The sequence below is a fragment of the Emys orbicularis genome, chromosome 5 (genome assembly GCF_028017835.1).
Source record: "Emys orbicularis isolate rEmyOrb1 chromosome 5, rEmyOrb1.hap1, whole genome shotgun sequence".
Classification (NCBI taxonomy): Eukaryota; Metazoa; Chordata; order Testudines; family Emydidae; genus Emys; species Emys orbicularis.
In genome coordinates this window covers 25,716,044-25,731,821 of record NC_088687.1, presented here as the reverse complement: position 1 = coordinate 25,731,821, position 15,778 = coordinate 25,716,044, and the positions used below count along the sequence as shown (strand labels likewise).

General features: G+C 42.5%; 1 protein-coding gene across 6 annotated transcripts; it reads left to right on the top strand.

Moving 5' to 3' along the window:
• Positions 1-1,145: 1,145 nt before the first annotated feature.
• Positions 1,146-14,785, top strand: NUDT9 (nudix hydrolase 9). Of its 6 annotated transcripts, none has more exons than XM_065405023.1 (9): positions 1,146-1,208; positions 3,085-3,353; positions 4,581-4,817; positions 6,626-6,721; positions 9,257-9,343; positions 10,902-11,013; positions 11,474-11,620; positions 13,358-13,442; positions 14,579-14,785. In XM_065405023.1, the coding sequence occupies exons 2-9, from the start codon at positions 3,220-3,222 to the stop codon at positions 14,752-14,754; spliced, it is 1,074 nt and encodes a 357-aa protein (XP_065261095.1). In that variant the 5' UTR covers positions 1,146-1,208; positions 3,085-3,219; the 3' UTR covers positions 14,755-14,785. The 6 variants fall into 6 exon arrangements, with proteins under 6 accessions (XP_065261095.1, XP_065261092.1, XP_065261093.1 ...); XM_065405020.1 differs by having other exon boundaries at positions 4,545-4,817; XM_065405021.1 differs by having other exon boundaries at positions 1,170-1,205; positions 4,545-4,817.
• Positions 14,786-15,778: the final 993 nt, after the last annotated feature.

Sequence of the window (15,778 nt, the reverse complement as noted above, 5' to 3'; positions counted from 1 at the left end):
GAATCCTCTCCTTCACCCCAAACCCCTCATCCCCAGCTGTACCCCCTCCCGCACTCCAAACCCCTCAGCCGCACCCCAGAACCCCCTCCCGCACCTCAAACCCCTCATCCCCAGCCCCACACCCTCACCTGAACCCCCTCCTTCACCCCAAACCCCTCATCCCCAGCCACACCCCCTCCCACACTCTAAACCCCTGAGCCTCACCCCAAAACCCCTCCTGTACCCCAAAACCCCTCACCCCAGCCCCACCCCCTCTCGCACTCCAAACCTCTCAGCCGCACCCCAAACCCCTCATCCCCAGGCCCACCCGAGAGTCTGCACCCCCAGCCAGAGCCCTCACCCCCCTCCGAGGGTGGGGGAGAGCAAGCGAGCGACAGAGGGAGGGGGTTGGAGTGAATGGGGGCAGGACCTTGGTGAAGGGACGGGTCAGGGGGGTGTTCAATTTTGTGTGGTTAAAAAGTTGGCAACTATATTGCGGAGCCGCCCCGGGCCGTGGCCCCACAGCTGCATGGGGGCCGTGTGCACATGTGCCCCGTGGCAGAGATAGGTGCGCGCTGGCCCTGGTGCACAGCACTTCCGCAACGCCCCAAGTGTCTGTACAGGGTCGATCACACGCAGCTGGGACTATTTTTCTCTCAATCTCGGCGGCACACCGCCAGCCTAGAATGGAGTCAGAGATCGCGGGGGGATCTCTACTGCGAGGCTCTAGCAGGCCAGGGCTGAGAAGGAGTGAATGCGTGCGCATCTCCCTACCGATGCGGCGAGCGCAGCCAATAGGAAGGGGCGTTCGCTACTCTGGCGGTGGGACTGGGAGGAGTCAAGCGCCGTCAGGTAGGGAGCAGGCAGCACGTCACAGCGGCTCGCGCGGTAGGTGCAGACGCGAGCGCCGGGGGGAAGCGGCAGCCAATTGCTGCCCTATCGTCGCGGTACGGAAGGCGCGAAGGTCAGGAGCAAAGCAGCTGACTTTTACCCGTCCGCTTCCGGATGTGGGGCTGTTCTCCAGCCAGAGCGAAGCTGGTGAGCGACGTCTTTCTCGTTTCCATGGCAGCTGGCGTGGCCCAATCGGCTGCCAGAATGAGGCTTGATTGACGCGGGCATTGCCCTATCGCTAGCGGAGTTTCAGCGCGAGGGGATGGTCCAGGCTAGTACCGCCTCCCACCTCTGAACCTGGGGGTGGGACGGAAGGAGGTAGCCAGCCTAGCCAGGTGGTAAGAGGCTCTCATGGGCCGGGCGGGGGCCGCTTGGGGAGTCAGCTGGGGAGCGGGGTCCCCCCGTCTTCGCTTCCGGGCCTGCACCCACCCCCTGGGGGAGGCGTCAGCGCGCTGGGCCCCGCGGCGGGGGGCTGGTCACCTGGTGCGGGCGGCCCTGGGGACTAGCAACATCCCCGGGTCCGTGTCGGGCAGGCTGGGCCCGTGACCGCGGTGGGCTCCCCGTCCCTGGCGGTCAGGGGCGGATGTGTTGCCCTAGGCGTTACTGTGGGGCAGCGCTAAGCAGGCGGGCAGACTCGATAATGGCACAGGCTAGCTGTAGACCCGAGCGCACAGCACGCTGCTTTGGTGTGTCATAGCTGACTTAGTCCTGGCCTCTAGAGGCTCTTGCATGTGTCAACCTGTGGGGTTCTTGTAACGCTCCCCTCCTTTCCCCCAGTGGCTTGTAAGGCATTGGCTAGCGCCACTGCTCTCTGATGGATGGCTTCTGAATTGTTGGCAGGGAGTCGATGGGGTCCTGCTCTTTTAGAGCCAGAGCATGTGCGTTGTATCCCCGCTGCATCTGGATTCCACGCGGCCACAGCAGGTTACCACATAGTGACAGCTGCTGGGTGACTGTGAATTTGTTAAGATTTTCAAAATAAGCAATTAAAGGAAATGCAGGTCATACGGGCTCTCAGATAAACATACACAACGTGATAGTTTACCTGTGCCAAAAAACAACTAAAACTCTGCCCTTTTTTTTTTAAAAGACATCCTTAACAACAGGTTGAGTTGTTTTGAAACCAACCAAAAACGTCTAGCTTATACCCTGAAGTAATCTTAAAAAAACAAACAAAACCAAAAAAAACCCAAAACCCCACCACTTTTCCTTTGGATACTTATAATGGGAGTGAACCTAGTGTTCAAAATGGAACCCTAGTTTTAACCTTAACTGTAGAGCTTGTGCATAGTGGCCCTGTTCAGGTTAATTCTTAATGATCTGCAACTCAGAAACAACAGATTTTCTTCTAGTATCCCATCTATTAATATTATGGTTTTGCAGAGTAGTGGAAACACCAGTCAGGAGCCACTTTGCAATTAAGGCACTACTATAAACGTAATTACTAGATAATCCTGACAGACCTGCAAAGCAGGGACTAGAACTGTGGTCCTTCACCAGTAAAAATACCTGCCTTGAGCTAAAATAAAACCTCAGTCACATTGGTGAAGTACAGACGGACGCTTGGACCTGATTCTCCACTGTCTTGGACCTTGCATAGTCATGTATACACATACATAGTATGTGTAAAATATTACCAGATCAGAATAGTCCTATTTTATGCCCACTTTGCACAGGAATAAATGATTACCCAAGGTCCAAGGCAGTTCTTTCCAAGCTTTAGCCAGCAATGACAGGGGGCACAGTGCTATCGCCCTGATCCTGCAAATACTTCATGCATGTACTTTTTTCATGTAAGTAATGCATGGTTAAATTTAAGCACATGTGTAAATCATTGCAGCATTAGGACATGTAACTCATTCCAATTAGATAAAACAATAATTAATAGCTTAGGCCTTGGCTACACTGGCACTGTACAGCGCTGCAACTTGCTGCGCTCGGGGGTGTGAAAACGCCCCCCCCCAGCGCAGTGAGTGCAGCGCTGTAAAGCGCCAGTGTAATCCGCACCTGCAGCGCTGCATGCTCGCTCGCAGCGCTGCAAGCTATTCCTCTCGGAGAGGTGGAGTACTTGCAGCGCTGCGAGAGAGCTCTCTGAAGTGTAGCCAAGGCCAAAGAGTACAATCTGGTTTACTGTTTCTTTGTTTAGGATTCCCCCTGCCCTCCAAAGAATTCAACTTAAGTTACAGAATAAATTAATATGGCTGTTCCTTGTAGGGAGTGAGGTGGACAAGACGACACATCCTGCAATCAAATGTTTCCTACTTCATCTCCTGACAGTCCAGGTCACCGCATGGCTGTTGGGCACTGTGTTCTGGGGAGGCATAGTTTCCTGTGAGCATCCTGCATGTGATGGCACGGTGGTGTCTGGCCCGGACTGTTACTGTGGTGTCCCTCACTGTAACTCTGTCTGCTGTTGCTGTCAGGTACCCTAGCTGCCGACTCCCCCACCCCGTGCTCCATCCATTCAGAGAGCTTGCCTACAGGTATTTAAATTATAACACAGCAGTGACATAACCCTGCTACTTCTCATAAACGATAAAGCAAGGTTGAGGTCTAAGGCCTTGATCCCGCAACTATGTATGTGAGTGCTTAACTTTATATATATATATAGAGAGAGAGAGAGTAGTCCCACTGAAGTTTCTCATGGGACTATTCATGTAAAGTTATGTATGTTTTGGCATCATCAGGGCTTATTTACCCCTGTTATTTACTTATTTACCCCTGTTACACTGCCACTCCATCAAAAGTGTATTTCGGATATTAAAATCAAAATTCTGCCATCAGATCTGTTGAACTCGGAGTTGCAAATATGTGAGTTGCACATGCATATCCAGTGAGTGAATTTGGCCCTTAGTATGGTACATAGTTTTGGTAAAATGCCAAAAAGCAGAAGATGATTTTATTCCTGCAAACATGTATGCAAATATGTAAGTTTGTCACGAGTAGTTACCGCTGGAGACAAGTTACTCACTTGCATATGTTTACAGTTTTGGGCTTATATAATTTTACCGAGAGTCATGACAGTCTTGATGTATTAATTTTTCATTCTTGTAGAGAGGAATTAATTTTACCAAATAATGGGAAATATAGCTAGGAAAAACAATCTCAGATGGAAAGCGTTGTGGGTCTAGTTGAGGAATGGGGCAATATTATTGCCTATTTATTCATTTGGACTTTCACACATTTATAAATAAAGTAAAAAGAAGCAATGTGACAATTCCTGGTGTGTGTATTCATAATACTTGTGTAACACTATAATGTAATTCTGATGAGCTGAACTATGCTGTAATTTTGGAATGTCACCACTTCCTTACTCAAAAAGTATTTTTGGGCATATAGTGAGTTGTTATAATCTATTGAAGAATTATGCTGCAATTTTGCTCATACCATCCGATTTTTTTTTAGGTTCTTTGGTTTTAGTAAAAGTACCTTGCTTGGCTAGGGCTGAAAAGATATCCAATATTCAGAGCCTGTGAGTAGATAGATCAGAGGGAGAAATTTCTCTGGTTTACTCAACTACAGATAAATCACTGGGCAGATGGGACTGGGTGTATATTTTTAGGCTTAATATGTTACTACTTCTTTAAAAAATTTAACATCATGTCTTTTTTTCTCTCTTTACAATCTGGAGTTGTAAAACTTGGAATTAAATAACTTCATTTATATTTTTTCAGGAGTGTAACACTTACTCTTTTCCCCCCCGTCAATAGCTCAGTTCCAGTACATTGGTTTCATTTTTACCCTGTCAGCATGCTGAGCTGTTACAATCCAAATGAAAATGTCCACAACAAAGCTCACACATCCCCATATCCAGGGTCAAAGGTTGAGCGCAGCAAAGTACCTACTGATAAAGTGGGCTGGCTAGTTGAGTGGGAGGATTACAAGCCTCTGGAATACACTGCAGCCTCTGTCTTGGCTGGACCCACGTGGGCAGATCCACAGATCAGGTAAGCAGTGTCTGGCCAAAAGAAATTGGGGGTTCTTCTATATGAATGTGGTTCTGCTACCCATTGTAGAGAAAGGAAGGAATTTGTTTTGAATACATCGGACAGAGAGAAGTTTGATCTACTTCTGCTTTAAATATCTTTCCTAAAATTACATGTACACCTGGTACTTATGAAAGTGAAGGACTTAATAATGCTGGCTAGAGTACTGTATAACTTGGATAGGCTCTGTAAACCGTCCACACATCTTCTACTGCACTGCACCTGTGACTATGGAATAGGTAGTAATTTTCTTCTAGAATGAATGGGTATACCAGGCACAGCCGGATATTCAAATGAAGCTAGTTCTGTAACATATGCCCATTTCTGTGGCAATGAAAGGGGTTAGTAACATGATGAGAGAGCTTTACTTCTGCATGGGATAAAGATGAGTAAAAACTCAGTCTTGCTACACTGTCCTTTCAGACATTATTGACATCAGGGCTAGAATGCTGCAGCAGCTGCTATATGGAGGTAGAGAAAGTGTTTAATAATATGTACATTTCCATTTGTTTGTATTGGTATATGAAATGCAAACACACAGTAATAATACAATGTTAGAATTCTAGAATTGACCACTTGGATTCAAGAAATGCAGAAGTTAAGGTTGAGTGCCCAGCTTTGACTCTGCTTGCTTGTACATGTGTATATCAATCCGGTCTAATGTAATTGTATATAATTTCTTAAAGAATGCAATCTACATATTTTACAACACTAGATATGTATGTGTCTAAGATACCTTGTGATCCTGTATTTAAACTGTATGCGAACACGTGCACAAAAGGGGCAAAATAAAGTTAGTTAGTGCTTCAATCTTAATTTTCATGTTTCCTGACTTTTCATTAATATTTGATCGCATTTATTACTTCTTATATTATTATTTGCATAGCATCTAATACTAAGGGCTCTTGAAAGACTTAGGGTAGAATTGACTATATTGTGCTAGTGCGAAGTAGCCATAGCACTGGAGTATATTCTCCCTCTAAATGTTCATAATTCTTAAAAGTGCTGATCCAGATGTTAGGTGTCAGTGCAATCTTTGAAGCAAGCCAGGTTTGAAGAAAATTGGGTCAATGGTTGTAAAGTTATGAATATTTGATGAAAAAACCTTTAGAAATATGCACATTTGTCTCTGTGCATGGCCCTCTATAGACTCCTGGGGTGATTTTCAAAGGCACTCATAGGAATTAAATGCAAACTCCTACCAAAAGTCAGTGATTTAATTGGAAAAGTGTTTAGTATGTATTTTTCATATGCTCATAACTTTGATAAATCACAGCCAATCAAAGGTCTCCTCAGGGATTGTATCTGTGTCAAGTTTCAAAGCTTGGCTATTTTGTCCTGTAGACCTGGCTCAAAAAAAATTGGTTAAAAATTTATAAAATGGGAAAAATAAATGTTTGCCAGGTTCAAAAGTAGACAAAGGGATTTTGTTCAAACTTTAAAACAAACACATATTTTTGGGCCGGAATCAGTAATGGACAGTATCATCCCCAAAGGTGGATATTTTAGAAACTTAAAATGTCAAATCCATATATCACCTGTTAGAAGTATTGAGAGATTCTGCAGTTTGCAAATACTGACATTTTAATGGGGGCAGGAGCAAAGCTTAGAAAAACAGGGCTGCAATTCAGTTTTAGACTTTTTGGAGAACCAAGTGCCATCCCTGAGACATTTGGTGTTGCAGATCCTTTGGATGGCATTACAGCCTTTATAATTAACAGTTGTTGGTTACTTAGTAACTTACTCTATCCTACTCTTCCCTAAAACAGTGCCAAAAACTTTTCTCCCAAATTCAATGAGAAGGATGGACAAGTGGAGAGGAGGAGTCTGAGTGGCTTGTATGAGGTTGAAAATGGGAGGCCTAGGTAGGTATTATTGCGCCTTAATCTTCTATGACAATGTTGTGACACTGCACCCCATATTTGTCATAGTAATATTATTATGATATGATTGTGATGTAATTATGGTGCATTTTGTACAAGATAAGTCAAGTGAGATGTCATTGAAAAAGTTATGATTTGCTGAATATGATTAACCTATTTGTATGCATGTATCATTTTTGTAGCTGAAGTTATGAATATTGACTGTATCTGTATTTCAAATGTAGTTACACCTGTGTAATGCCCACTAGACAAGATGCTTTCAATCTAGATTGCCCTGAATAGGCCCTTCCCAACCAGCTATGAGCCATTAGGGAAGACAATAGGCCTTAGGAGAAGCTTATCTCCCACCTGGTGAGCCTTCCTGAGAACACTCCAGACAGCCTGTAAATAACGGCTGCTATGACTCTACAAGGACATGTGACCCAAGCCACATAATTCTGGACTCCATCTTGAGATGTCGATATTTTTCCACAAACTTGTCTGGGAACCAAGTTTTGAAGCAAAGGGTTCCTGCCATAGCTAAAGATATATAAGGCAGGGAGTGACCTCATCTGGGGTTCTTCACTCCCCACACAAGATGACTCCTGGAAACACCTGAGGAACAAAGACTGAACTGGGGGAAGTGCTGGACCCAGGCTAAAGGGATTTCTAGCCTGTATATGAAAGACCTGGGGATTCCAAGCTGTAAGGTAAGTGCAGCTTGTCCCTTAAGAATCTGCAGCCTGCTTGTATCATCAGCCAGGGTGAGAATTTGCCAATTCATGTCCTATCTTCCTAGTATCTTAGACTTAGTTTGTGTTTTTGTTTATTTACTAGGTAATTTGCTTTGATCTGTTTGCTATGACTTATAATCACTTAAAATCTATCTTCAGTTAATAAACTTGTTTTTGCTTTATCTAAACCAGTGAGTTGGAGTGAAGTGCGTGGGAAATTGTAGCTCAAGGGGCAAAGGCTGTTGCATATTCCTCTCCACATTGAGGGGAGGCAGGGCGAACTCTGAGCTTACTCTGCACAGTTCCCTGTGCAGCGCAAGACGATATAATCTTGGGTTTATACTCCAGAGGGGGTGCATGCCTGGGGAGCTGAGAGTTACCTTGGCTGTAGCCTTTCTATTGTTGTTTCGTGCAGTGGCTAGGCAGAGAGTCTGCATGAGACCAGCTGGGTGTGTCTCTAGGGTGTATGCTGGTAGAAGTGTAGGACTGGGAGCATGTCTGCAGCTTGTCACAACAGCACAGTGTGAGAGGGAGCCCAGGCTGGTGGTCAGAGGGCTCAGTGGTACCCCAGTTCCAGGTGGCACCCTGGGGGGAACGCCTCACAAATGTAATTTGAGAAGGTGTGTTTTTAATGTTTTTTGTATCTGATTTAGCATATGTTACATACTAGACCAGAATAGCACATTGTCTGTGCTGACTTAACTGGTGCAAAGTCCCACACCAGAAAGTTTGCTTAGAAGAGGACTGTAAAGGAGCAATGTAGTGGTGGGCCTGTAGCTAACACAGCTCCCAAGATGGGAGGATGTGTTGGGTGTGGGAGAATGTGCTGTAGGATGTGTTGCATCTGCTTTAGCGTCTGCTGCAGAACTTCTAAGGAAACACCACCTCCCTCCCTGAGGTGAAAGTCTCTCAGTCTGGATGCAGCAGTTCTCATTGACACAGGAAGGTACAGTTTGTACCTCTCTGCAGCAGAGGTGAATCTAGCACACTATATTTAAACTGTTTATTCTCTATAGATTAGTGTGTTTCACACATCAGAGATGAGATTGGAAAGCTGATTATCAAGCTGAGGGCAAGATTGTGACCTTCCCCTACCTGCTAGTATACAGTGTCTCCTTTCTCTTCTATATGGACTACCCACATAGCCAGCCCATGTGTGAGGCTAGAGAAGACTGTGAAGGGCTGCTACTCCCCTCCCAGCAAAATGGGGTTGGGACCTTGACCCCCATGCCCTGGCATGTAGAACTGCTCTTGCAAACCAGTCACAATTCCTTCCCTAGACTGCTCCTGGGATGGTGCAGCTATGTGCTCCATCCTCCTCACCTTTTATCTTGGAGTAGGAACAATTTAGAACCCGCAGGAGAGTTGTAGTCATGATCTGGAGGTGAGACTACTTTAATTCTTTGACACCATTTCATTTTTCCCTGTGTTTGGTTATTTAGATCCCAAGGTAAAAGAACAAACCAAAGAATGTCCCTCCAAAGTTCCAGGATCTCTTGCCATATTTTGTAAACTCCTATAATACTGTATTTTAAAACAAAGTTTAGTGGTTTTACTTTTGTATCATATTGTCAAATTTAGGAAATGTAATGGAGCTTGATCTCACTAAAATGTTTAATAATATTTTCTGTCCATACCTTGAGAGAGAGGGGATGAGGTACATGTCAACACTAAGAATTTGACCAAATATACATTGTTACCTTCCTCTTTCCTCCTTCTGTAGTTCCTTATTATTTGAATGAAGCTGGCTTCCCAGAATATTTGTACGTATTGGGGATTTCATATGTACCACCTTCTCTTTCAGAAATCCGTCTGGCAGGACGGGATTGGTGGGTCGAGGATTATTAGGGCGCTGGGGACCAAACCATGCTGCAGATCCTATAATAACTAGGTAAGGGAGACAGGATCAGAGGATGATATGCCAGCAGAATGGAAAAATGTAGAACTTGCATTCATGTGTACATGTCAGGTACCTGTATATGAAAAATTTTGATTATATTTTGATACATTTATCTATTACATGGATGTTACCTATGTGCAATTAGTTTAATGAAATATTAGGCAAATGCTTTATTTTCATCTTTGGAGAGGTGAATGGGAAGTCATCAGTCAGGACAGACCATCACTTAAACTGGGGAAGCTGGTTTAAAAAAAGAGGAATAATGCAGCTGGTAAACCACTGTAGGAAAGTATTAACAAGATGACATATGGTAAAAACATCTGAAAGCACAATGGTGTTGCAGAATACCTTGCATGATCATCATCATCATCATATGTCAACAGGCCTTTCCAGTGCCCTGTGTAAAATTACTAGTTATCTTTTTTTAAAGATTGTAGGTTTGAAATTCACAACCGGTAATAACTGAAATTCAGCATGGCACGTTGCGAGATGTGTATTTCCACTGTACTGTTTGAGATGCTGTCTGATTTTAATGCCTTATATGAGGAGGTCCTCTCTCCTGTTCAGGTCAAAATACATAGCAATTTGATGATACTGTTGTATTCAAATTTAATATATATAACATTGCATACAAAAACACATTAAAGATTGTTAGGTGGCAAAGTCAAGCACTCAAAAGTTAGATGTCAGAATTATGGTTGTCTGTGCAACCTTAATTTGTCCTCTTTGGGCATATACATTGTGATAGTCTTTAATAACATGATCATATACCATTTTTTAGCATTGTACCATTGCCTAATCCAATTTACAGGATGGGTAGTGCTCGGGAAATGAGGCAACAGATCAATATTTCTTTTTATGGTCATGATTCAGTGTGTGGCCCTGTAGCTTATTTATTGCATACCATCCAAACCCGTCTCTAAGTACAAAATTATTACTTTCTTCTCGGGCTTTTTATGCTGCTCATCACCATAGTATAACCCTAATATCTGAATACTTCAGAAACATTTTTATCCCCATTTCACAGATGAAGAAACTAAAATAAGGACATAGAAATTTATCAGGAAACACAGTGAATCAATGGAAGAGCCAGGATTAGAACTCCCCGATAAGCAGTAACTAGCTCCCAAGCCTTTACTCATTGCTCCAGACCACACTTTCTTAATTCCAAAGTGTCTGAGCAGCCACAATTCCTATTGACTTCAGTTGCAATTGTGAGCACTAAGCACTCTTGCCTCAGGTATCTAAAAGTGGGCACCTAGAAAATAAGGAACGCACAATTTGTGTGAAAAGTTCTAAGTGACTTGCCCATCATCACCTAGGAACTCTGGAAAAGGCAGGGATTTAATCCAATTCTCTAGGGCAGCTTTCAGCTGCCTTATTACAAGACAATCTGTTCTGTTTTATAGTCCTCGGCCTCATTCACCACACCACACCTTCCAACCTCGAGAGCAAATAATGCAGGGGCAGAAACAGTCTCATTCACTTGACGACCTTGATTAATTCCAAAGAATGGAAAATAATTTTCCTTGTTTGTCATTCCCTGCAGGTGGAAGAGAGATAGCAGTGGCAATAAAATAGCTCACCCAATCTCTGGCAAGAACATTTTACAGTTTGTAGCAATCAAGAGGAAAGACTGTGGGGAATGGGCCATCCCAGGGGTAAGAACCAAAGCACGAAGCAGACATTACAATTACTGTCTAGTAAGACTATGAAAATGTAATTGATATTGATTTGATAGCTAGTGTGCATATCCTCTGAATGACTTCCTCTTGTGAGGCACATGAGGCACTTTAGAAAGCATCAAGGAAAACTAAAATATTGTTTTACCAAAAAGCCATTAAACTTCTGTTTTCTTTTTATTGCCATGATACAAGACAGTATTTGCATCTAACTAGGACTATTCTTTCTGGCTTCATTTATTTACAGATGTCGCACTTCTTTTATTATTGCTGATTACTGTTGGTGTCCATAACTCTTTACAAGTGCATTATAGCTCCTTGAATGATTTACAGTCTAACACAGACCAATAGAACATACAGAATAAAGAGCAGATGGAATAATGAGAGCAGACAGGGTCTAAGAGGGATATCAGTATTGGGTGTTTTTGTTTTTGTTTAGGGTATGGTAGATCCAGGAGAGAAGATAAGTGCCACACTGAAACGAGAATTTAGTGAGGAGGCCTTAAACTGCTTACAGAAATCCAGAGCAGAGAAGGAAGAGATGGAGAAGCAAATGAACAGACTCTTCAACCAGGAACATTTTGTGGTAAATCTTTTTCCTTGTATGATAATCTTGTATGCTATTAAAAAACATACTCAAACATCAATAGAATTTATAGGGGGACTGAAAAAAAACAGTAGCAGAATGGTTTCATCCATGGCGCCACTACGCTCTACTGTGGGAGTGGATTCTACTTGTGTCCTTCCTCTCTTGGAAATATCTTTACAACTGAGGATTTCTGAACTTTAATATGTGGTTTCCTAGCAGGGAACTTTGCTTTCGTACCAGTCAGGTGCACGTTTGGGTGTAGAATCGTAGCATGAGAGAGAACTGGATAGAGCCCTGCTTATCTGGGATCTACTCTCTGGAAAAGGCATAGTCTGGAAAAGGTCAATTACATCCTCAGTTTATGTATCATTTTCTCAGAGACTTATGTATTGTTTTGATGGCCAAGTAGAGTTACTGGAGGTAGGAGCCCCTGTGAATCTTTTGGCTAAAGCTTCCTTAAATCCTTGTCTAATGAGGGTAATTACAGTGCACTTACACCACATTCTGTGCCAGTCCCTTAATGGAAAGTGCATGTAAATAAATTGTCATCATTACGGTTCCTCCTCAGTTTTGCAGTAAAGGCTGCTTTGCATTGCTTGGCACCTCAGGGCTGTGGAATGGAGAGAGAGTTTGAATAGTGATGCATTTGTTATGCCTCACCAACTAGTAGTCTCTCAAGAGATAAATATCACTCTAGATGTAGAAGAAGGCCCAGGATCATGGATTATTTTTCTCAGGAGACATTACATGGATTATAAAACTTAAATAATGGAGAGGGATCACACAAGAAACCATTCAGTTCAAAGGCCAGCAGTCAAAGCAGCTATCGGAAAAGAACTGAGAATGTTAACTGGAACTGGTTGTAATGTTTATAATAATTTTATACCTCCCCCCCCCCTTTGCAAAGTTTCCCTGGAATTTTGAATTTCAGTGAAAAATGGTTCAGAGCTTTCAGGAAAACTTCCTTTAGGTTTTTCAGATTTTTAAATGTTTTGACCAGCTCTATTAACTTTTATGCCTCACCAATAGAGAGATGCAGACTGCTGCAATCATAGCGAGTCTATGAAACTTGTTTAGAATGCCATTCTATTGAGCATTCCAATCTTTATCCTGTGGATTAATTACCTTTCTGCGAACAATAATTAATGTGTCTGAGCTCAGTGGGTTCTAGTGATTAAATGATGAATACCATTTATTATTGTGGTAGCACTTAGGAGCCCCAGGTTGTGCTCGGCACTGTACAAACACAGAACAAAAAGACAGCCTCTGCCCCGGGGTGCTTACAATCGAAGCATAAGACAAGAGACACTGTGGATACAGACTGGGGGGAGCATAAGGAAACAATGAGAAAATATTGGTCAGCATGATAGGCAATGGTCTCAGCACACCAGCTGTGTAACTGTCAAGATTTTTTGTCAGCATTATGGGAAAGGAGTGTTTTAAGGAGGGATTTGAAGTAAAACAATGAAGTGGCTTTGAATGTTATAAAGAGCTCCTCCCATGTCTGAGGGGCAGCATGGGGAAAAAGCACAAAGATGGTTGTTTGCAAATTTAACAGGAAAAGCTTTTGAATGTGCTGACTCATTTTGGGGAGCAGATCATGTACTCCTCCAGAGCATTGCAAACTAGTACAATTTACAGTCCTTCCTTAACCAACGGTGAGGCCTTTTAAGATTCTGCCTCTTCTCATATAATGTTGTGGCCCTCAGCTTAGGCTGTCTGTCTTCCGCTTAGGTGTATAAGGGATATGTGGATGATCCTCGTAATACAGACAATGCCTGGATTGAGACAGAAGCTGTGAACTACCATGATGAACCTGGTGGGTAGCCACATTTTTACCTTTAAGCAGTTGCTCCCCTAAATATGCTGTTACAAACTAGGGGGAAGATGACAGAAAGGTGCTACAGGTTACTCAACTATCATCAAGTGTGAAAATCAGGTGTTAATCTATGGAACAAAAGTCAGTGGGTGAGGGTTTTTTTTCCCCCCTAGAGGGGTTCACCCGTGGCACACAGTAATCTTTCTTCTCCAGCTCAGTCTCTTCCAATAAATATTCACAAAGGTTAGTTGGCTAAATCATGTTAAGAAAAATAGGTGCTTTGGGAGGATATCTATTTCAATCGAAACATATTGGAAGAGTCATGAAAATTTAACTTAATTTTTAAAAAACATATATATATTTAGTATAACTTATTGGATAGAGACCAGACATTTAGCTAAGCCTTGTTCTTGCTACAGTATCTCTTTAAATTTGGTTTAAGCTTCTGTCCCATCATGAAACTTGGGAAGAGGGATTTAAATTTTTCAGAACTGTTCCAGTAACTAGCCAATGCAAAGGACTTGTTGCTTGTTTAGAGGCATTGTTTTTGGTGAAGCCCTATAAAGACACCCAATTATTGTTGTCTTCACTCTTCATTATAGCATGAGATTAGGCCATTGGTATTTTCAGGTACCCTACTGAAATAGTAGTATCAGAATCTGGTTTACCTCCTGGTGAATGGCACGCGAGATGGAAAGTTTCCAACCATCAGCTATATAAAGGGTATAAAAAACTGGAGCAGTAGGGGCAGAGGAGAGCAGAGATCAGTTGAACCTAAAACTTATTTTAGCAGGAAGACAGAGCATGTGATTGCATTAATTTTACAAGCTAGCCATGGCACTTGTGAAACTACAACAATGGTGCCACAAGGGTTTAGGCTATCTATTCTGTTTCCAGCTAGACAGTATAATGTCAGTTATGCATGTAAGTATGAGAGGTAATGGTAACAAAGAGGAAGAATGTGCTTAATGTCCTAGCTGCTGTTTAAAAACCTGACTGCTATTTTTATGGCAGTAGTTGGAGTGAAACTGGCATGAAACAGGCCTCCTGCAGCAGAGAGTAATGGAGCATGTAGGATAGTGAGAGGGCAGAAATGAAGATAAAATACTGTCTTAAATCTTTTGTTTGGCAATCAGGTGAGACAATGGATAACTTGCTTCTGGAAGCAGGAGATGATGCTGGGAAAGTGAAATGGGTTGACATCAGTGAGAAACTCAAGCTATATGCAAATCATGGTGACTTCATCAAACTTGTAGCTGAGAAATGGGGAGCACACTGGAATGAAGACCCTGTTCCTGGCTGCCATAAATGATGCTTCTGGAATCCAAATATAAACTGAAAACCGATATAAGTATAAAAAGGAAAAGAATATGTTACTTTATTTAGAGAGATGCCATCTTTTGTATCTTCAGTTTTGTTAGTCTTCAGTACTAAGAATAAATTGGTACACTAATTGCCTTTTGGTCAGAAATCCGTGCCATCCGTGGGACATAATGGTAAATACATCAGACATGAGGGGCAGAAAGCATATAGAAGTTCTCCAGTTAAAGAGCAGGAATATTTTATGACTGCAGTTAGGCATGGCCTAAACCAAAGCATCTATAAGACTTTCTCTTCACATAACTCTAGTATCCAAACTGTGATGAACTCAGACTAAAAACAAACTTTGCTTTCACGTTCTCCATTGCCTTCTCCTTAGTGATTTCCATTCAGCTCTTAACGACTGCAGACAGACATGGCAGTGCTGAGATTCTAAATTGTCTTGATTTTTATACTAATTTGTAGGCTTGGAATTTAGCTTTGTGTGCGTTTGCTGATACCTGTCAGGAAGAGAAACCTTTCAGGTAGGCATGAGGTTTAGTGTGATGAGCTAAGTGATGATTTATTAATTGTGATTTGAAAGTTATATAATAAACCAGAAACTAAATGAATTCACTTTCACTTTAGGAATCCACTGGCCAAAAAAAAAAAGTCTTGTCTGAGAAATGAGTACTCCTGATGTTGAGAATCATGAGTATTTTGCTAGACTGAATTGTTGTGTTATTCACTCATGAACAAATCCAAGAATGAATTTGAGTTGGGAGGAACCTCTAATACAAGGTTGCCCAAATATTATGACACAAAGGGTCAAACTGCTAATTTGCCAGGAAGCCAAGGGTAGGATCCAGTATGCATGTATTTTATTCTAAGACACATTTGTAAGTGCACATAACCAGAATATTTGCTTGTACTTGTGCCTTCCTGGATAAGAGAGACAAATATTTGGTTGAATTTGCCAGCAACTTAAGAACCTGCAGCTGATCTGCTTGTATCTTTCTGCTGTTACAGCATGAAAA

What these genes read in the sequence shown, in the direction of transcription:
- NUDT9 (XM_065405020.1), top strand. Translation starts at nt 3,220, where the DNA reads ATGGCACGGTGGTGTCTGGCCCGGACTGTTACTGTGGTGTCCCTCACT. An exon ending in GTTGAAAATGGGAGGCCTAG is followed by an intron (nt 6,722 to 9,256) that starts GTAGGTATTATT and finishes CTTCTCTTTCAG; the next exon opens with AAATCCGTCTGGCAGGACGG. An exon ending in TCAACCAGGAACATTTTGTG is followed by an intron (nt 11,621 to 13,357) that starts GTAAATCTTTTT and finishes TCTTCCGCTTAG; the next exon opens with GTGTATAAGGGATATGTGGA.